Genomic DNA, 21,804 nt, shown 5'->3' with positions numbered 1-21,804 from the left:
AAATAATAACTTTTTTTCTTCTTCTTCTAATTATATTCTTATTTTCAATAAATTATGTGTGCATGTTTAATTTATATCACTTTTTTTCATGAATAATAATAATAATAACAATAATAATAAAAAAAAGTATTCAATCTTATTTTATTATTGTCACTTTTTTTTCATGTTTAATTTATATCACTTTTTTCAATAAACATGCTAGTGTATTATAGGTTGTCTTACCACGGTTTTGTTTATTATGTCACTTTCAATATTTTGTTATTATACACGAAGACATGCATAAGCATGTTATTTTTATTTTTTATTTATTATGAACACAAGCATGTTTTTCTTATAGGCTATGAACATAAAAAAAAAAAACAGTTAAACAAGCTAATATGTAAATTGTGATCAATTTATACTCAGTTGACATATCGAAGTCAAAAAAGTTAAATTTGGCTTTCCAATTCCTGTGGCTGACATACCGTTTCCTAAAGAACTTGATTCATAGACTATAAGAAGGAAAAAATTGTTAGGTTCTTGACGTTTCTAATTGTGCAGATCCACATACACTTTAGAGTGTTAGTGTTCGGCAGACGCATTTTTGGTGGTAACATTGACAATGACATCACACTTTATCTTCCTTAATTTTGGTCAAATTTAGTCAGTTTAAAGGTTAATTTATCCTGCTTGTTCGACATCTTGAAAACCACCATTTGAACCTTGCAATGATGCCAATTCCTTCTCCAACTATTTTCAGAAATTATGAGCAACCAAAGTTGCCAAATTAGATCAAACCTTTTATAATTGAATCAAGATATAACACACACACACAGAAAAATCTAGATTATTTTGATGTCTTACAGCCAAGCTTTGTAAATAAGTATGTTTTTTTGTCATAGTGTAATACTGTAGGATCCTAATAGAAAAAATATAAAGTCAAAACAGATACTTGAAATAGCTTGTTTTACATTAAACAAACAATCAAATGTTTCAATGAGGATTTTTGGGTAAACAGTTATTCGTGTAATTAATTAATAAAAAGCCAAAGTGCTTAAACTGTTCGTTTTCAACTTGAAGAAGTCAAACCTCATTCAGATAGTGTAATTAACAATTTAATCTTGGTCAATGTGGACCAGTTTCCAATGTCTTTCTAGAAAAGAAGAGATAATAGTCAAAGAATGCTATCAAATTTAGGTGGAAGAAGCACGTGATCGACTTAGGCAAACCGTGCAAAGCAATAATTGAATTTTAGAATCAGAATAAGATTAATACTTCAAAAAATATTTATTGTTAACAATTCTTTGTGCCCTAAACCAAGTAGATTCTAAGATGTGAGGCATGTACAATTAAGATTATACAGGCTAGAAGTTCAGAAGTATATGTCTTTTTTATGTACATGACTGGTATTTTTTGAATCTATAAAGAAAGCTGTGATGAAAACCAGATTCCAATGGACACAATTCCAATGGTTGCAAGAGCTTGGACCAGCTCAAGTATAGTATTTTGTCGCTCCAATGGCGCATTCTGCCAGTCTGTCCTCCTGCAATCACTCAAAAGAAGACAGTGCAATCAGTGGATGAAAAAAAAAAATCAAATCTGATCAACAAGAATTGATTTTTTTGCCACTGATTTTTTTAAAAAATAGCACTTATGCAACAGGTTCAACTTTAGACCACATTTTACTAAACTTTGCCTTTTAAATGTTGCTCTGATGCTGGAAAGAATTTCCATAACTAGATTGTGAATTTTACTATATGCAACCCCCAGTTCTGTTCTACACAAAGGCCTGGCCAATAATCAGGACTTAAATACCAAAGTCCAAAATCATAAATATATACATTAGAAAATACGTACCCAAAATCAGCAATTATAATGCTGACATTATCCTGTGTACGTCGGTCCTGCAGAGAATGTCATTGTATATTACTAAAACTGTGAAGTGTCAATATAATAAGTTCATTTTGATAACCACTGCCACGAGATTCGTTAAAACTTACCAAAGCGGCTTCTGCAAGCGCTTCACATGCTTGCTGAATTTGAAACAAGAAAAAGCAAAATATTATTGCTGCAACTTTGATGGCTTATTGATACTAGTGTAGTGGCCTCAAATATAAAGCATTATGCATACCTGAATGTTTCCGTGTTTTCGTAGTTGATCCCTCACTAAAGAAACTGCTTCTGAGCTGCAATAGTAAGAAGAGTGTGAAGGTAATTCTCTGAAAAAACAAAAAAAAGAAAGGTGCCAAAACTGATTCAAGGGATCATGCAATAGACCTGCTCATGTAATCCCATAAGCCATCGGATGCTAATACTACAAATTCTGCATCTGAGCCAAGAGTTACTTGATAAATATCAGGGTATGCAACAACCAAGTCGTTGTTGAGTTGTACACTGTGTCATGAAGGCATCCTTATGTTAAAATTCATAGTTTTGTTTTGAAATTAGATAAAGGTCAATTTGAATGTGACAGTAGAACACAAAGTCCAAAAATATCATGCTATTCTCATTGTATTTTGCTGAATCAGGCTGAAGCCCACAAAAAAAGGAGCTTCATTCAGATCTTGATTATGTACTTCAGTAAACAACAATCAGGACTGCATATTCTCTTTCTAGTAGTTGATTTCTAGCTAGATATAAATTAAGGTAAAACAATCAATTTCCATTCTCTTTACTAACTGATAACGTAACATAACCCACATTCGAGAAAATGTAAGGAACCATTATTAAGACACATAAGATTACTTACCGAGAAATGAACTTTGCTGACCATCTTCCTTCCTGAACTCCTTTTTGCAGCATCCTTTTCACATGCAAAAGGTAGATATCCTTTAGGAAACACTTCAACAGTGGTAGTTCATTTATAAAAAAATTAGGAGAAATTCCTTTACACTAGAAAGAATAGTGAAGAGATCAAGGACTATACTCATTCTTCTTTGTTTTGAATCGCACGTCCCCAAATGCACGAGATACAGCAATGTCTCCACAAATTCTACCATTGTTAATCTATAGACAACATATATTTGTGTTATCATTAGCCATTTAATGAACGTTTATTTATAAAGAATGGTGGTGACTTTCATTATGAAGTGCACAAGGCTCCCACCATTCTGGTGAAAAAAAAAGTAAAAAATTAAGAAAAAGAAACACCTGCCAGCTCAATTGAATACAATGATCTTCAATAAAATCAATTTTTTTTATTAGTTTCCTATCACATGGCATGCTATAGTTGGAAGACGCTATATTGATTATTATGATAGTATTTGACTGTGGTTCCCTTGCAGGAAACAAATTATATTGCATGTGGTTTCTCCAACTATAAAACCACAATACATCAAGTTGTTTCACATCCTAAGTTGTCAAAATTTTCAACTCAGAACTTTGGTTTTTGTTGTATTGAATAATGTCATATTGACTTGGGATGATGGTCAAAAGGTATGTAAAAAAATGAAGGAATAAGGAAAACACACCCATCCACCTGCTTCTCTGACTCTTCTAATTTCATGAAGAGAAGTCTTGCTGCTCCCAATTGGACGGTGAGGACTAGTCAGAACTTCTGCTTTTCCAGATCTACATAGAACCTACAAGAATAAACAAGCTTAAATAGAAGTCAGGTAATTTGAAGACATTCAATCCCCTAGATACCCTAATTGAAAGATGAATCTCAAAATAGTACAAGTGACAGCTTTTTTCTTCATAATTCTTATAAACAGAAAATAAATATATAAATAGAAATACATTTTGTTCATTAAAAGATGGAGTCCAATGTATCTTATCTGGGAACAGAATAAGGATAAATAATACATACCGCTGATGAGTCACCAATATGTGAAATTAGCAGCTCATCATCTCCAATGAACACGGCAGTTGATGTAGCACCTGATTCATCCTCCTCTCCATTCATTTCAAGCCTTTGAAAATGAAATACTACCGTCTAAACCTCCAATTAATCATACCAAATATAGAATTGTATGGGAACTATCTAACTAGACACATTCTATGGAGACTATCCGTTGCAGACTAATGTATTGCCTTACCGTTTTAATAACCTCGCGTCAGCCTTGAGAAATGCCTCCTGTAATGCCCTTTTAATGGCTTTGAAATCTTTCTCGACTAATAGTAACCCACCTTGTAAAGCTTCAACACACTCCTTGTACAGCTCATCCCTGTAGTTGGCACTTGGCGCACCAAATCATCAATTCAGATTGTGTAAAGAATAATAATTCATTTACCAGACTCAATTTAGAATAAAAAGAAATCACATATCCATACAAAAAAGAACAATGAGTGCAAGGGTGGATAAACTTTCCATATGTCTGGATTGATGAAACAGATGAAATGGAACATACTATGGCTATGTTTTGAAAAAGTTTTTAATAAGCACTTATAGGATAAAAAAATAAGATAAAATGAATTTAACTTCTCCCATAAGTTAAAATTAGCTTATGCACAAGTTAAAATCAGCTTTTAGAGAAACTAAATGAGATCATTTCTACAAATTAACTTGTGCATAAGTTAGTTGTAACTTATGGGAGAAACTTATTAGTTATTTACTTATTTCATTTTACCTTCTTACCGGCTTATTGAGAAATTTATCCAAACAAGGCAGTTCGTGTTTGCATTGTTTAAAATAAGGTTAAATGGAACGGAACTTGATTGAAATGGGAATACATTTCATCCCATTCAATCCAATGTCCCCTCTTTTTCTTCCCCCCTAATTCGGAAGGCTATGAAATGAAACCATTCTTTTTATTCCCATTTCATAAAAAAAAAAAGTCCAAACAATATAATAAAGTAGTAACTTATTCAAATTAATTTCAATTCACTCCATTCCATTCCACTCTAATAGACACACTTCCACTCACACTACCCAAATTCATTCACTACGAACATCAACTAGAATCCTGAGAGGAGATATAAGGTTGACCTAGTAGTGAAGGGAGAAGGGAAGGGGGCAGAGGTGGTGGGTTCAAATCCCTCCGCTAACAAAAACTAACAATATTGTGGAGCTCTTCAATTCTTTTCAAGTACGCATACACCAATACAACCAAAAAAACCATCACTTCACACCCCATTAAGGCATTATAAATGGATATATATAGCACGAGCAAGCAAAGAAGCAAGAAGACATTAAAACCCATATAGGAAAAAATGAATGTTTGCAAAGACCTGAGGAACTCGACAGAAGAAAACCCTCCATGGCCATCAAACACAGCTGCAAAAGTGAAGCCCTGAAGGCCCTCAGGTCGAACAATAATATCATCCTCCATCTCTTCACGGAGACCCTGCAAGGCTATGGACCCCCATCTTATGCCGGGCACTTCGGTCAAAGACGACGGAGCATCAATGGCTATGGCAGAGCAGCAACTGCTCCTGGTGGTGGTTGTGGCGGTGAAGCTGTTTCTGTGTCTGTTCTTGGCGGTGGAGCGGCTATGAAGCTTGCATAAGAGGAATCTTTGTATGTGTGGACTTGACAAGGCCATGATGGAGGGTTCGGAAGCTGTAAGAGTGATGTTGTTGTGTTGAGTTTTGGTGGGGAAGGAGATAGACAGATAAGTGAGTTAATAGAAGCCTCTAACTGCATTAACGGATTGGATTCTCTTATGGGATCAGATTCTCTCTCTCTACAAGCTTGTATTGTGTTGTATGCATAATAAAACCTCAAAAACACGTGGCGAAACAAGAACGTGCAACGTGATGATCCTGGACCCCACTACTGGCAAATGTATTTTACTCAACCATGTTACTTTGAGTGGTCAAACTTCTACATAATGCGCGGTTGTAGTTCAGATCAGATAAAGTATGGTACTGGAGTCAACATGTTGGCTGGCATTTGAATCTGAGACCAGACTACAAATACCATTTATGTGGCGCAAAAATATTAGATTGCTAACATGATCTTAGGTTGGATATAAAAATCTTTCATTTATTGCATGTCAGGAGAAAAAACATTAGTGTATCCTAATATTTTTAGTATGTGCTTACTACATAAAGGTTTGTTTTCATATAATTGAAAAATATAATAAATAAATATTTTCTAATATATAAATTATATTCTAATTAAAATTTGTAATAAAAATACATTTAAATATTTAATTTATATACATAAACAAGAGTCCGGTCCAGATTTAATCTTTTTCTTAAAATCTTATGGTTAGAGTACCAGTTCACCTCGTAGTCATACTCAAGGGATTAAAAGAAGGTTTACAGACAGTTTTTTTTTTTTTATCTTGGGATTGCAAGAGATTACACTTTTAAACTGTGAAAACAAATGCAATGCTAGTTATAATCCATTTTCAACATCCTTAGAATGAGTAGAAAATACTACCTTTTAATTGTATTTTATTTCCGGTTAGAAGATGGCTTTGATTTGCATACATACAAACAACAGCTAATTAAGACAGAAATCAATTAAGCTAAGTGAAGCAAAGATGTAAATTCTTGTCCCTAGTTTAAGATGCCAGCATAACATTTTTTTTCTGGGCTTATGTAAATTCTTCTCTCAAATAATGAGGTCCGGGCTTGAAGGGATCAGGCTCATAATATGCTTCTGGCCTGTAAATTCCAGTATCATTCATTCGGTTGCTCAAAACATGAAGAATGGCCTTTTTCTCACCTCCATACTCATCCCTGTTGTTCTCAACATAAGAATTGGCCTCAGCTGCTATCTCATTCACAAAATCAAACCGATTATCTTCTGATAACATTAACCTCTCTATGTCCATCGTCAAGAGCTTTCCCTGTTCCCTTACAATCCTTACCTGCTCCTCCATGAAAGGAATGCGCTCCATTTTGGGGTGCATATATTCATCCTTTTTTATCTGCAACAAAATGAAATTTTGCTTAAACATTAACACATGATATGATATTAGAGAAGGCTGTGCCAATACCATGTTTGGGTAAATAGCTTAATTAAGCACTTATAAGTACTTAACTATGTATAAATTGTTTCTATAATAAAAGAGAAAATAAAGTTAAATTATTTTCATACAAGTAGGCAATTATTTTTATAAGCTATTTTGGAGAGTTTATTTAAATAAGTTGAAAACAGTATGAGCAGATCATAAATTATTTTCATAAGTTACTCCAAACACTTACATAATTACTTATGTCATAAGATAAGTCCTATAAATAAGCTTTTCCAAACACATCAATTACCAATTTTTTTTTTATTAGCCAATAAGATCATAACTATATAAATAACGGGTACAAGGGGTACCCAAACCCATACAACAAAAGAAACTAGTGTAAACCACTAACCCCATAGACCAGCGGTTACACAGTATTTATATTTAAAGACATAAATACAAAGTAACCGAGCCTACACAGCAAAAATTCTGTACATCATTTGACCATGTCCTCATCAGTTAAACTGCAGCCAGAACTCTACATATGCCAACATTTACCAGCTTCAGAAAGTGTATTCCCTCTTGAATAACCCAACAAATGTATTCACTGCACCATCAAATTTGTTATACCAGCAGCAACAGAATATAACACACTGATCCATAGTCTGCTTTCGTCCATATCATAATTAAAACACATCAGCCCGTGTAAAAGTGTGATCCATACGTAAGCTAATTCCTCCATCTGATTGCCTCATCCGCTAACTGTTTCCCATCCAAACCAAAAAGTGCAGCCACCAAATATATCTATTAATATCTGTCATCATTACCATTTACCATAGTAATTTTGCCACCTCGGAACCCTCCACCTAACATAGCACTGCATTCCCCATAATCTCCATCCTCTTAGTTCTTCAATTAGAATCAGCAACCAGTCTACACTTTGCTACATTGCTGTATCTTCTGTAGACATTTTAACAGATAACAATCTATTGTAAAAAACAGAGTGGCCTTACACATATTGCAGACACAAAAAAGGTTGGGTCAACCCCTCAGACAGAACATTTGAAATTGCCATGTTTTTTGCCTTTAATCATTGCCATGATCTGATCTTAATCAAATCCAAAACACTCTCCATGTTCACCTCCTCACCATTGAAAATCATATCATTTCTGTGGGTCCATAAAGACCACGCAGCCGCCATCCACACCGAACTCCATGCCCTTTTTTACTTTTAGTGCCTGCTATTAGCCCTGCATGCTGCCAAAAGTGTGCAATAACTTCGTTAGGCAATACTATGTCAAGTTCAAGCCAATTACAGCCGCGCATCCAAACATAGTGAGAGACCTGACATAAGAAGAGCAAGTGATTTGCGGTTTCCACATGTTGTTTGCAAAAAGGACATGAGATATCATCGAAATGCCTCAAAAGTTTTCTTTTACGAAATTGCAGCCTTGTTTGCACTCTATCTAGCACCACTTTCCAAGAGAAGACTGTAACCTTTGATGGCACTGTTGCAGACCAGAGGCACAGGCACTTAAAAATGCCGAATTTATGCACTGATTTGGGTTCAGAAACAACAAATACACCTCTTTAACAATTAACACAGTAGCTATATGATGCAGAACCCTTCCAAAGCTAACAGTCCTTTTCTTTTCTTGGTGTTTTTTGGCAAAAAAATTCAGAAGTTCTTGCATATTATTTTTTTCCATTCGAACCAATTTCTTGGCGTTTTTTGGCTTAAAAAGTTCAGAATACTTCAACTAAAACCCTTCTTTTCTAGCAAATGAACAACCATGGGTAAATGTTTAGTAGGAAATACCCATCAAGTTGCACTTAAAAGCAAAAACTTTTCCAGTTGAGGCTGACGCCCACGAGAACTAAAAATACAAATTTACTTCCTCTTAAATTCTAACCAACCCTTCAGGCTAAATAAATTCAAACGCCTAACTAACACTTTGCACAAAAATAGTCCCACAAGTAGCACTTTACATCCAGAAAAAACTTTCTAAACTGGGCAACAAGTACAACAAACCAAACAACTACATTTTTTTACTTGTTTTCAATTGGGAATTTAGACAAACAGGTAAGAAGCAAGTGTGGAAAGCAATAATTGTGAGAAAAGAGAAAATCGGGACAGAGGATACCAATTTTCTTCGCCTCCAAACTCGTCGTCCACGAGCCTCCTTTCGCATTTGCGGCATCATCTTGCAAAACGAATGAAATCATAAACAAGTTCAGTTGGGGTCAAAGGAAAGATTGAAAATTTTCGAATTTCTTCTACCTGTGAGCTAACCCAGAGGCGCGAATTTCCACCTCTTAGCTCCATCTTCTGCACAAAGAAATATTTTGTAAGATATATACATTTGAAAGAAAATAAATTGTAATTTACTTGAGGTGGGAAAAGAAATAGGAGATTACAGGTAAAGCGGAAGAGAGAGTGAAGGAGTTGATTCGGATAGCCATGGCTAAGAGTGTTCGCGTTCGCGCTATCTGGAACTTGCTTTCGGTATTATGAATAAATTAAAACCTATAAAAAAAATTATCAAGATTAAAACCTATAAATTAAAAAGCATTTAAAGATCTTCATGAATAAATTAATTGAAAAACCTAAAAAGATAAGAAAATCATAAATATAAATAATTTTTCTTAAAAAATAATCAAATGTCTCCTTAAGTTTTACCAAAATATATTATGGTTAAAGAAACTACTCAAATTTTAGTCAATGTTACATCATTATGTTTAGAGGTGTTTTTAATTAAAAGTAAGAAAAAATTACAATACCATTTTTTGAGGTTTTGTGAAATTACACAAATACCTCTAGTTTTTTTAGTCGTTACTTTTATTTTTCTTGTAGGAAGTATTAGAGTAAGACTTAAGAAATATTAGTATAATATTTTTAAATATATAAAAAGAATGTGAGTGTAATATTTCAAACTTAAAGAGAATTAATATGGGAAAATCAAAAAGAGTAAAATTATGTATAATTACACGGAATTTAAGAAAGTATTATTGTAGTTTTCTATAAAGATAATTTAGGAATAAAATATAAAAGTAAATATAATAATACAGAGATGCAAACTTTTTTAAATAACAGGGTTATATAATAACTAGGAAGTTTCAAGTTAAAAGACACATCATCATTTAATAGAAATTGTGTAATGATAAGCATTAAGTATTATTTTAGAGACCAAAACAAAAAGAAAAAATTATCTTAGTTCTAAAATATTTATCAAAAAAGATGAGAAAAAATTATTAGGGCACTAAAACAAAAATTTAATTACAGATAATACTAATATTAACAAGATGGAAGAAAATTTGTGAGCATCTATTGGGGGATGGAGATATGTTGATAACCTAAATCATGAAATGTTGTCACAAAACATGTAGTGATTGTAAGGCCTTGGAGTGCAAGTGAAATGTTTATATGTTTGGAAGACATGAAATGGATAGGGATCAAAAGGGAAAGAAGTTAACAACTAGGATTTCATTCTTTTCACATCTTGGTATCACTTAAAAAGTGGAGGAAGCGAAAGATTTTGTAAGATCCATTATTTGTTTTTAATCCTGGAAGAAAAACTCATACAAAAGTGAATTTTATGATTAGAATATTAAATTATCCTTATTTTTATTTTTTGTTAGTTTTTAACTATGAATATTTATGCTATTTTATATATTTATTTAACTTATTTTCTTTAAATTTTTTATTAAACAACTTACAAAATAATTTCAATTTAACTCTCTTCCTTTCTTTTTCGTTTTTTCATTTTATTTTATTTCTTAAATCAAACACACGAATGGACAAATAAAAAAAAGGAACATAGAGATGAATGGAATATGACACAAAGAGTAACTGAAAAAATATTTTTAAATTCTGAGACAATCTTCCTAATAAGATGAAATTTTATTTGTTAAATAAATAATAAAATTATGTTATCGTATCTTATTAACTTATTAAATAATAAATTAAAATAAAATAAAATAATTTATCCTCTCCCATCTAACTAGTAGACAATATTATGAGTTTTAAAGAAAATGAGAATCACTCCAAATAACACTATAGTCAGTTACAAAAATGCGCTAACACACGCTAAATTTCTGACAATTTTTCTTATAGAAAATAAAAACTTCTCACAAAAATATTTGTCACAACGCAACTTTAAACTATCACATGAGAGAATGCAAAGGCACCCAGAATAATGGCATCACTAAAAAAAATATGATTATAGTAAAAACATTTCAAAATGTCAAAATCATTTAAAAATCATAACACACATACAAATAAAGTCGATGTGAATGTGAAAATATAATCTATACCTATATTAAAGAAGAAAATAGTTTACCTATTTCTTATTCAATAACTATCATACATATAGTAAATTTATTAATTTAATAAAAGAAATAAATTATTAACTATTATAGTAATTACTCTAAAATCATACACATACTATCTCATTATTTAACAATGCATTGTATAGTAAGTTTGTTAAATGTTACAATAATTACCTTAAGAATTATACACCGAATCTGATTAGTTAAGTGTGGTAGAGAAATTAAACTCATAAACATAAAAAGAAATTGATTTATGTACTTTATTTATGTAGAGCAGGTGAAGTTGAAGCTTGACTGTTGTTGAGTCGAGTGGCAGTGATAGCAATATACTATTTAGTATTTATTTTGATATAAATAAGAAAAGCAGTAACTCACTTGGTTCACGTTGCTGCTCAAATCTGGAAAGGAAAGATAATCCGAACTTGTTTCTAGGGTTTCCGATGGAGATGAGATTGCACAAACACAATACTAAGTCAAACAAATTTCTATAATCCCATTTCATTTCCCTTGACAACAATGCCAACTTTGAATTCAGATTCCGGATAACAGAACAGAACAAGTTTGAATTTCTGGTTTTTTTTAGAACTCGAGAACCTCAGAAAGAAACCCAATCGGAAGCGATGGAGAGGTCTAGATCTAAGAGGAACTACTACTATGACCAAGACTATGATTCCGAGACCTTAGCGAGGACAAGGCCGCGCTATAACCACCACTACACCACCGCCGGGAACCAGCGCCACCGCGGCGGCGGCGCCGCCCGCCACGCGAAGACTCAGCAGGACTCACCGTTGACGGTCACCACCAGCTACCGCATTCTCTGCCACGACCTGAAGGCCGGCGGCGTCATTGGCAAGTCCGGCAGCATCATAAAGTCTATACGGCAGCACACCGGCGCGTGGATCAACGTGCACGAGCTCATGCCGGGGGACGAGGAGCGGATCATCGAGATTTCCGACACGCGCCGCCGCGATCCCGAGGGGAGAATGCCGTCCTTCTCGCCGGCGCAGGAGGCGCTGTTGCTGATCCACGAGCGGATTCTCGAGAGCGACGCCGCGTTCGGGGTGGCGGAGGACGACGAGGAGTACGGTGCCGGAAGGGGCGGAGGGGCCGGAAGGGACCGCGTGGCGACGAGGCTTGTGGTGTCGAGAATGCATGTAGGGTGTTTGTTGGGGAAAGGAGGGAAGATTATCGAACAAATGAGGATGGAAACCAAGACGCAAATTAGGATACTCCCTAGAGATCACAACCTTCCTCGTTGTGTTTCCATGTCTGAAGAAATTGTTCAGGTGCCTCCACCAGAAACCAAACCAAAAAACAAAAATCAAAAACTAAGCTTGGAACTGTTGTTTTTCATCTCATACTTAAATTGCATGCATGATGTGCTCTCAAGTCTGAACAAACGAAACCCCCTTCATTAATTTTGCTGAACTTCAGTTTAGACTGTGAGGGAGCAACTTACTCTGCTTTTGGATGAGAACCGAAGATATTAATGACTCTCTTTTTTTTTTTCAGTTTCACTCTTCACTTTGCTTATTTCTCATAAACTAATGTCATAAAACATGGGTTATTACTGATTTTGGCTAAGGCGTGAAGGGCATTTGAACTTGAAGCTCTCCTTTATTAGCATTATTACTTCAAGTTTCAGCTAAAGAGCTGGAAAGGAGGAAACATGTTCATAGCAATATTTTTTTGGATTGGGGGTTCGGAGGTTATTCTATGTGTGATCGTTGGATTTGTGCTGCATTACCCAAGTTTTTTTAGAAATCTGCTTTTGATTTAGTGGGGGATCCTGTGCTTCTGCGATGATCTGGTTGAACTTGGCTAGATCGAGTATGTGTTTATTGATTTTTTTGTGTGATTTTTATTTGTTAATTGAGACAGAAAGCAGGCAGTACCATGCCAATTTGAGGATAACATCTTTTTTTTTACTGATTTTAAAACGATGATCGTGATATGAAAAGTATGGAGGTGTGTCTTGGTGCTTGTTGAAAGATCTGATGTGATTCATCTGGAAATTTACTAATTCAAAAAATATATGAACTGAATGTTGTTAATTTTATATGTGATGTTTTGTGCAGGTTGTAGGTGATGTAAATGCTGTAAAGAATGCTCTAGTAATTATTTCATCACGGTTGAGGGAGAGTCAGCACCGTGACCGCAGCCATTTCCATGGACGTGTACATTCACCAGAGCGTTTTTTCTCTCCCGACGATGATTATGTTCCTCACGTGACTAGTGGATCTCGTAGATCGTCTGTGGATGGGGCCTCTTTTGGATCACGAGGATCTAACACAAATAGTAGAAATAATAATCACCCCTCATTGAGTTATGCAATGGAGCCTGGGGCTGCTCCTGTTGTTGATGATGCGCAGGGCTTTTATGGGGAGGAACTTGTTTTCCGTATTCTCTGTCCAGTTGAGAAAGTTGATCTTATTATTGGGGAATCAGATGGAATTGTAGAGTTCCTTCAGAGTGAAGTTGGCGTAGATGTTAAGGTCACTGATCCTGTTGGTGGTTCTGATGAACAGATAATCATCATTACTTCAGAGGAGGTGCTTTCCTTCTCTCATTTTTTCTGTTTCTCTGTCTTAGGTGTAGTTTGATAACTAGTGAAAATTCTTATGGGTCTTGTTCAGGTTGCAATTGTTATAGGGGCACTACTTTCCTTGCTTAACTTCAAATTTTTTTTAGTGCAATTTGACATAATATATGTTGCAAATTTAAAGTTCTAACTGTTACTATTATGTACCCAAGGGTCCTGACGATGAGCTGTTCCCAGCTCAGGAAGCTTTGTTACATATACAAACTCGCATTGTCGATCTTGTTCTAGATAAGGACAATACAATAACCACCAGGCTTGTTGTCCCATCTAGCGAAATTGAATGCTTAGATGGAAAAGATGTTTCACTATCAGAAATAAGGAGGTTGACTGGTGCTAATATTCAAATTTTGCCTAGAGATGACCTACCTCTCTGTGTTGCAAAAACTGATGAACTGGTACAGGTTTGTCACTTGACCTACAGCTTGCCAATTTATTCTATTAGATTCCTTTGATAAATGTAGGCTGAAAGAGTTAATGATAAATATTGAGGTTTATAATAGATGTTCTTCATCAAAGCATCATACTGGATGTATGTGCACTACATTAGCCCGAGGCTGAAAGAGTTAATTTTACAAACTAAAGAATGTACTGATTTCATTGGTTTTTCTTATTAAAATATTTCCAATAAATGGTATAGAGAGGATTCAGATGAGAGTGAGCTTGGACACAGTGATAAGGTTACTGCCGCATGACCTAGAGGTCCCAGATTTAAATCTTGCAAATAGCTCTTCACTTGTGGGGTAAGGCTGTAGATATATTTACCCTCTCTCCCCAGAACCCCCATTAGATGGGAGCCTCATGCACTAGGGTATAGAGAGGATCCAAAACCTTACCTTCCAGTTCTACAAGGTTAAAACAAAAACCCGTATATTCAAATTCTGCTTTCTACATTTCTCAATTGCTTCTTTATTATTTTTGGCATTACAGATTGTAGGAGAGATTAAAGCAGCCCGAGATGCTGTTGTTGAGGTGACATCAAGATTAAGGAGTTACTTGTACAGGGATTTCTTTCAAAGGGACCCAATACCACTACCAGCTCCCTTACCTGGTGCAGAGGCATCTTCTTCCAATAATATAGTTCCGGTTGCTGAAACTTCCACAACTTATCAAAATGTGCAAACTGTTGCAGCAGCCCTTCCGCCAAAGGTATTCTTTGATGCAATGAGAAATGCCATATTGCCCATCATCTTTATTTATCTGTTATTTAAATGATTGTCATTTGGGAGATTTATTAGTCATCTTTATCATATGTTTCTTGTCTTCTCTGAAAATAACCTTTGAGCACAGGAAATAAAAATGTTACTTTTTTGTCCCATGAAAGATGTGTGATTTCAACAAGAATGGGGAACTTTTTTCATGGGTGGTATACCCTTTTTCTTTGTTTTGGATGGGGATGAGGTTCTGATGTGCTGTCTCATACTGTTGTATATTTTCGTCTGTTGTACTGAGTTAAGCTGTATCATTAAAAAAAGGAATTTGCCCGGTTGATATAGAGCGAGTCATATATGAACCATATAATATTACCTAATGACCAAGCTATTTTTTTAAAACAAGCTATATTTTTTGCAATGGCTATTTAAGTACAGTTAACTATACCAGGTGTTCTCTACAATTGGGTGAGTGGCCAAATCATATAAATGTGTGATGGCTTGAGCCATTTTATACAGAATGTTGTTTTTTATTTGAAGAAAAAATGATTTTTTTTCTTCTCTTTTTTTCTTTGGGTAGGAAACTGGAGGATCTAGCACTGAGGTAGGAAAGCAGAAAGAAAGTGGCCGCCGCGATGATGTGCTTAGTGGTTTAAATAGGTAACTGGTCCTTGCTTCATTTCATAATAGGATATTGTATTCTAATATGGAATGACATGACGATATCTCACCCTTCTCATCTATATGTCTGTATGCTTTTTTCTTTCTCCTTCCCCCTTTCTAATGTCCTGCCTTCTGTGGTTAGGATTGCCGTGCCGCTCGTTACGAGGAGTACACTTGAAGTTGTTATACCAGAGTATGCAGTACCAAAGCTTATAGCTAAATCCAAAAGCAAACTTGCTCAAATAAGTGAGGTGTGTGTGATTAGATCTATTAGTCCCTCACTTTAATATTTGAATTGTAAAGTGCTAGAAAAGGCATTCTTATACCAAGTAGTTGAACTTGGAGCCTACAAGTTCATGTTTACTTTTATCTGCTCTCTGACATCATTGAAGAGCTCACCCCTCAACCCACCCCAAAAAAAAACTGAGCAATTTAATTACTCTTAGAACTAGAATCACAGAATTTGTTTTTACAAATGATATATGGGTTGGTCTTTACGTTGCTTGACTTCTGGATTATCTCTAGATCATACTAAATGTATTTTTATTTTTTGTTCTAACTTCAAGAATGAAAAGCAAATCTCTCAACAACTTCCCAATATTTCTTGGAATTAGATCTAGATTCTAGAAATTATTTTCATTGTATTACTACATTTACTTTCAACTGATAGCCATTTCTTTTCACTCATCTTTTCATGGTAACAGTTGTCAGGAGCCAATGTAACCCTTGTAGAGGATAGACCAGATGTGACACAGAAGATTATTCAGATATCTGGTACTCCAGAGCAAGCAGAGAGAGCCCAGAGCTTGCTCCAAGGATTTATTTTGAGCAGTAAGTCATCTCTTTGATGTGTCAGACGTGGCTTTTATCCTCATGAATGCATTTGTTGTTGTCTTGGTTTTTAAAGAGTAAACACCGTGTTAGTAAATTGAAAATTTCAAATGATATTTTTTTTTTTTTGTTTTAACAGCACAAGAAGACGTCCCTTAAACTACCCGAAATTCCGAAAGCTGGGTAGTGTCGTTGATTTAGTGCCTGAGGCATCTTGTTCCATGCACCGATTGGTTTTCCACATGTTTACAAGATTGTTGTGGCCAAGGGTTGTATATGTTGTACTAAGAGAGCTTCTTTGTTAGTTTTGTTAATCTTTTTAGCTAGTGCATGGGAGCAATTAGCTACCCTGGATGGTGTTTTCGTAGTTGATCTCATCTAATATTAATTGAAGCAAGTAATCAAAAAGGTTTTACTCAAAGCCTGCAAATGGGGAGAGAGCTTCCCCCTCTCAATCCCGTGCTTTCTATGGATCATTACACAATTTTACATCATTTAACAAATCCGACTATAGTCAGCACGTGTGAATGAAAAAAGGATTATTTTATATTTTCATCTTTCCAAGGATATGCTGTTTTTTAAAAGGGCATTTGTTTGAAACAATTTAAAAATGAATGAAGTTGTAAAATCAGAAAATAATTCAAATTTAGGACCATCTCAAAGAGTTTAGTTGGAAATATAGTATGTTACATATAAATTTAGTATGTAACTAGGAATTACTGGGGGACTTCAATTTCGGCGTAGAATGAACATTAACAATGTGCCTTTGCACATGCAAACTCAATCTTGACGTAGAAACTACTTTAACTTGGGGCGCTGTATGAACTTGAAGGGCTTAATTATACAATTAATTTCGTAATTTAATTAGTCCTTAAATTATTAAAAATTTTAATTGAATCTTTCAATTATTTGAAAATATTTCAATTGAATCCCTTTATTATTAAAAAATTTAATAACGTCCTCCAATTATTTAAAAACATTATAATTGTATCTTTTTTCATTAATTTTATTAGTTTGGCTGTAGTATTTTTAAATAGTTGGAGGACTTGATTGAACAAACAAGATTGATGAAAATAATATGATCATAGTGTCTTAATTGAATGATGTGATTTTTTTTTTTATTGATTGAGGGATTCAATTGAACTTTTAAATATAATTAAGGAATTGATAAATAATGATACTAATAAAAAATATTTCTAGGGTTCAATTATGTAATTAATTCAACTTAAAAGTTGAGATTTTTCTTACATTTCAAAGTTGCGATGGAAATGTTGGTACCTGAGTGGAAATCGCCCCCCAATTAGAAAATTACGAAATTACTTCTTTGCCATTTAATTTATAGTATTTTGGGTGTATTTTTTTGGTAGAATTATAAAGTAGAAGGCCTGAAAGAAGGTTGAAGAACTGGAATAACACGCTCAACGTGAGGGGCTAACTTGAAGGTCAGGCTTAGTGCGTTTTTGGCGACTTAGTGTGCTTTTCGTGACTTAACGAGGTCACTTATATCGGTTAGACTTTACATGTGCGTTTAGCGCGCGCATGCAAGCTTAGCACATAATTATTGTCAAAAAACATAATTGTGTTCCGTAATTCTACTTCAACTGACAACTCACCCGTGAGTGTTTGTCCTCTATCTCTTTATTGTGTTATACTTAATTATCTTTATTTATGTTAAATTTTATATTTCGTATCATTATTTGACAAATTGCTTAAGATTTGACTTATATAAACTCTAAATACAGTCAAAGTTCACGTGAACTCGACACTCGATTTTACCGTTTTAAAATACTACTTGGATTAATTAATACACTTGCCAAAGAGTTAACATTATTATTATTATTGTAGTTTGTATATTTATGTAAATATATAAATAAAAATGATTCTTTTCCTTCTTTAAAATTAGTTACCATTTTATCTTGGTTATTTTAAAATACATTTTAAGAACAATAATAATTAGAAATATTAAATATTAAATGTAGTAAATCTATTTACATATATATAGAAATGAAAACATTGTTTTCCTTCTTCAACATTAATCATTGTAAATATATAATTAAATTAATAAATAAAGTGTTTCGAATTAGTTATATGAATTAATGATATACATAAAATAATGTCAATGTAATTTGTTAAACAAAACAAGTCTCTTAGTAATTTATTACTTTGTCTATGAATAAAAAATCATGAGTTCAATTTTTATTAAGATATTTTTTATTTTTTACTTTATCAATGAAATGACCTTGACCAAAATTATTTATTTCGAAAAGTAAGAAGGCTAAATGTCTATATTTATAAATAGAAGGACCTAAATAACAGGTTTGAATTAATGATATATCAATAAAAAATTAATCATATGATCCTACCCAGCTTTAATTTCGGAATTTTAAACATATGGAAAACCAATCAGTGCATGGGAAACCAATCAGTGCATGGAACAAAATGCCTCAAGCACTACATCAATGACACTACCCAGCTAATTTTTTGATTAGTAAATTCCGAATAATTAAATCTATGTTGCTACAAATTTGTAGTGCTTTAGTAAATTCTAATCAAGCACTACATCAATGGTTATTTGATTAGTAAATTTTTTTTAATAATTTGTAATGTTTATAATACTTGAAGTTACATTTTAAAAAAAAAATTCCATCGCAATTAAAATAAAAAAAAATTCTAATCAATTTGTAGTGTTTAGTAAATTCTAATCAAGCACTACATCAATGGTTATTTGATTAGTAAATTTTTTTTAATAATTTGTAATGTTTATAATACTTGAAGTTACATTTTTAAAAATATTAACTTCTAATTTGACACTTTACACTTTTAAATTATTTTAATAATTAATTTTATCAAATATTTTAATTTAATAAATTAAATTTTGAATTTTTAACTATTAATTTTTTCAACTTCCAAGTAACTTACTATTTTAATCAATATAACCATAATATAAAGATACGAACAGGTTGAAAATTCGTTCACGTGCACAAAACGGCAGTGTTGCTGGAAGCTGCGGTTGTGTTTGCGGGTCTGACGAGGAGGTTCACAGGTTAAGGAAAAGTATTAAATATTCAAATATTATGATAAAAAGTCTGGAAGGTAAGTTTTATTTTCTTTCTAAAATATGAAATTCTTGAGAGAAAAAAAATATATTAGACGTTACAAGACCTTAATTTCCATTTCTAATTTTATAAAAAAAACAAAAATTGTAAATACCAATAATACTAATAATTATTAAAAATATTAATATTATATTTTTTGTAATAGAAGAATTAGAGAAAGATGAAATGATAAAGTATGAATCTCTTAGGTTGTGTTTGATTTTATTGAAGGGGGATGGAAATAATATTTGTGGGTTTGATGGACGAGAAATAAGGTAAAAATAAGTATTAAAAGTATCAAACTCTTTTTACTATTTTATTTATTTATTTTACTCTTTTTTATCTCTCTTGACATCTTTTTTATTTTTTTCAACCAAATAACTCAACTTATCATTTTATTTCTCTCTTATTTTTACTTTTCTTTTTTATCTATATTATTTCTCTTTTTAATATGAAACACATTCTTAGTAAAATATTAAACTTTGATTCGTGAAATTGTGAAGAACTAGTAACTTTAACTAAATCCAAACGGTGTGTTGATATTATAAGTCATTTAATTATACTATCAAGATTAAAATTCCGAAATTAAAGCTGGGTAGTGTCATTGATGTAGTGCTTGAGGCATTTTGTTCCATGCACTTTAAAAAATTAATAACAGGTTCGAAACACTTTTAAAAAAATCTCTCTCCTCTTTTGAATCAAACAGAAAAATTAGTTATTTCTTTTCCGCTAAAATTCCTACTCTCCATTAAAATCTAAACATTCCCTTTATGTTAACCAAACAAAATGTGCAGTCAAAGTCCTCCTTTCTCCTTTACCTCTTTTAAAATTCCTTTGATTTTTCCGCCATCTTTATACCCAATCTCTCTCTTCCTAATTACTATTCCTATTTTCTTTGTATTATTATTCGCTCTCAAATAATTTCATTAAGATGAAATGATAAAGTATGCATCTCTTGGATTGTGTTTGGTTTGACAGGGGAGGATGAAAATAATATTTTTGCGTTTGGTGGAGGAAAAATAAGATGAAATAAATATTAAAAGCATAATATCTGCTTATATTATTTTTCATTTATTTTCACTCATTTTTCTATCTTTCATCTTATCTTTGTTTTTAATTTCTCTTCAATCAAACAACTTAACTTATCATTTTATTTATCACCTATTTCTACTTTTCTTTTTTTATCTATATTTTTTTCTTCTTTATACCGAACACATATTAGTAAAATTATGAAGAACCAGTCACTTTCACTAAATCCAACATGTGTTATGTGTTGATAATATTATAAGTCATTTAATTATACTATCAAGATTAAAATTCCGAAAGCTAGGTAGTGTCGTTGGTTTAGTGCGTGAGGCATTTTGTTCCATGCACTGATTGGTTTTCCATATGTTTACAAGATTGTTGTGGCCAAGGGTTGAAATTTTCAATGTGAGAGAAGCATCTCACTGTATATGTTGTACTAAGAGAGCTTCTTTGTTAGTTTTGTGAATCTTTTTAATTGGTGCATGGGAGCAATTGTAATCTCATCTATATTAAAATTGAAGCAAGTAATCAAAAAGTTTTTACTCAAAGCCTGCAAATGCTGAGGGACCTTCCCCCTCTCAGTTCTGTGCTTTCCATTACACACAATTCTGCATCACATAACACCATGCTTAGTTAGAATATTAAAAATTGAACTAAATCAAACATAAAATTAAAAATTGATTCAAAAGATAAAAAAAAATCACATAAGAAATTATGGTCATTTTAATTGAATATTTTGATTATTAAAAAGTTCAATCATCATGTTTTCCAATTATTTTAAAACATTATAATTTTAATTTTTTCATTTGATTTCATTAATTTGGCTGTAGTATTTTTAAATAGTTAAAGAATCTTATTGAACTAAAAAAGTTGATAAAAATGATACAATTATAATATTACGATTGAATGACTCGATTATACTTTTTAATAATTAAGAAATCTAATTAAAGTATTTTTAAATAATTGAAGAATTTAATTAAACTTTTTAATAATTGAGAGACTCAATTAAACTTATAAATAATTAAGGAACCGATACAAAAATACTTATAATTAAAGGATCAATTATATAATTAAGTTATAATTGAAGAATTTAATTAAACTTTTTAATAATTGAGAGACTCAATTAAACTTATAAATAATTAAGGAACCGATACAAAAATACTTATAATTAAAGGATCAATTATATAATTAAGTTAACTTAAAAATTTAGATTTTTCTTACTTTTCAAAATCGGAAGTGAAGATGTTGATATTGACCGGAATTCACCCGAGTTAAAAAAAAAT

The 21,804-nt window shown here is 32.7% G+C and overlaps 3 protein-coding genes and 1 long non-coding RNA gene across 7 annotated transcripts; 1 reads left to right on the top strand and 3 right to left on the bottom strand.

Moving 5' to 3' along the window:
* Window positions 1-1,223: 1,223 nt before the first annotated feature.
* Window positions 1,224-5,589, bottom strand: LOC114415571 (protein phosphatase 2C 57-like). Of its 2 annotated transcripts, none has more exons than XM_028380338.1 (11): window positions 5,149-5,589; window positions 4,017-4,157; window positions 3,788-3,890; window positions 3,450-3,560; window positions 2,906-2,985; window positions 2,729-2,782; window positions 2,257-2,373; window positions 2,111-2,165; window positions 1,980-2,012; window positions 1,837-1,883; window positions 1,224-1,522 (listed from the first exon to the last, which is right to left on the bottom strand). In XM_028380338.1, the coding sequence occupies exons 1-11, from the start codon at window positions 5,460-5,462 to the stop codon at window positions 1,399-1,401; spliced, it is 1,179 nt and encodes a 392-aa protein (XP_028236139.1). In that variant the 5' UTR covers window positions 5,463-5,589; the 3' UTR covers window positions 1,224-1,398. The 2 variants fall into 2 exon arrangements, with proteins under 2 accessions (XP_028236139.1, XP_028236140.1); XM_028380339.1 differs by having other exon boundaries at window positions 4,017-4,145; window positions 5,149-5,588.
* A 695-nt stretch (window positions 5,590-6,284) lies between these two features.
* On the bottom strand, window positions 6,285-9,358 carry LOC114415569 (protein PLASTID TRANSCRIPTIONALLY ACTIVE 7-like). 2 transcript variants are annotated; one of them, XM_028380336.1, is made up of 4 exons: window positions 9,246-9,358; window positions 9,109-9,156; window positions 8,972-9,031; window positions 6,285-6,800 (listed from the first exon to the last, which is right to left on the bottom strand). In XM_028380336.1, exons 1-4 carry the CDS (start codon window positions 9,288-9,290, stop codon window positions 6,465-6,467), a joined length of 489 nt encoding a protein of 162 aa, XP_028236137.1. In that variant the 5' UTR covers window positions 9,291-9,358; the 3' UTR covers window positions 6,285-6,464. The 2 variants fall into 2 exon arrangements, with proteins under 2 accessions (XP_028236137.1, XP_028236138.1); XM_028380337.1 differs by having other exon boundaries at window positions 9,109-9,153; window positions 9,246-9,341.
* Window positions 7,140-8,964, bottom strand: LOC114415570. The gene is made up of 2 exons (XR_003667373.1): window positions 8,172-8,964; window positions 7,140-8,084 (listed from the first exon to the last, which is right to left on the bottom strand). It is a non-coding gene; the product is annotated as an uncharacterized LOC114415570 (long non-coding RNA).
* Window positions 9,359-11,454: 2,096 nt separating the features above from the next.
* LOC114415568 (RNA-binding KH domain-containing protein RCF3-like) lies at window positions 11,455-21,009 on the top strand. 2 transcript variants are annotated; one of them, XR_003667371.1, is made up of 9 exons: window positions 11,455-12,442; window positions 13,235-13,708; window positions 13,911-14,159; window positions 14,686-14,904; window positions 15,487-15,566; window positions 15,712-15,820; window positions 16,274-16,400; window positions 16,540-16,653; window positions 20,896-21,009. XR_003667371.1 is itself a non-coding variant. In XM_028380335.1 (8 exons), the coding sequence occupies exons 1-8, from the start codon at window positions 11,777-11,779 to the stop codon at window positions 16,557-16,559; spliced, it is 1,944 nt and encodes a 647-aa protein (XP_028236136.1). In that variant the 5' UTR covers window positions 11,455-11,776; the 3' UTR covers window positions 16,560-16,855. The 2 variants fall into 2 exon arrangements, 1 of the variants encoding a protein (XP_028236136.1); XM_028380335.1 differs by lacking the exon at window positions 20,896-21,009 and having other exon boundaries at window positions 16,540-16,855.
* The last annotated feature ends 795 nt before the right edge of the window (window positions 21,010-21,804 follow it).

The sequence above is a fragment of the Glycine soja genome, chromosome 6 (assembly GCF_004193775.1).
Source record: "Glycine soja cultivar W05 chromosome 6, ASM419377v2, whole genome shotgun sequence".
In the NCBI taxonomy this organism is placed as follows: Eukaryota; Viridiplantae; Streptophyta; class Magnoliopsida; order Fabales; family Fabaceae; genus Glycine; species Glycine soja.
This window is presented reverse-complemented; position numbering and strand designations above follow the sequence as displayed.

Excerpts from the sequence above, each read along its gene's own strand:
- LOC114415569 (XM_028380336.1), bottom strand. The coding sequence starts at position 9,290 with ATGGCTATCCGAATCAACTCCTTCACTCTCTCTTCCGCTTTACCT. Across the intron at positions 9,032-9,108 it reads GCCTCTGGGTTAGCTCACAG|ATGATGCCGCAAATGCGAAA; the intron begins GTAGAAGAAATT and ends TCGTTTTGCAAG. Across the intron at positions 6,801-8,971 it reads TTTGGAGGCGAAGAAAATTG|ATAAAAAAGGATGAATATAT; the intron begins GTATCCTCTGTC and ends ATTTTGTTGCAG.
- LOC114415568 (XM_028380335.1), top strand. The coding sequence starts at position 11,777 with ATGGAGAGGTCTAGATCTAAGAGGAACTACTACTATGACCAAGACTAT. Across the intron at positions 12,443-13,234 it reads TGTCTGAAGAAATTGTTCAG|GTTGTAGGTGATGTAAATGC; the intron begins GTGCCTCCACCA and ends TGTTTTGTGCAG. Across the intron at positions 14,905-15,486 it reads CAGCAGCCCTTCCGCCAAAG|GAAACTGGAGGATCTAGCAC; the intron begins GTATTCTTTGAT and ends TTCTTTGGGTAG.
- LOC114415571 (XM_028380338.1), bottom strand. The coding sequence starts at position 5,462 with ATGGCCTTGTCAAGTCCACACATACAAAGATTCCTCTTATGCAAGCTT. Across the intron at positions 2,783-2,905 it reads TTCAAAACAAAGAAGAATGA|GATGCTGCAAAAAGGAGTTC; the intron begins GTATAGTCCTTG and ends GCATGTGAAAAG. Across the intron at positions 2,013-2,110 it reads GAAAACACGGAAACATTCAG|CAAGCATGTGAAGCGCTTGC; the intron begins GTATGCATAATG and ends TTTCAAATTCAG.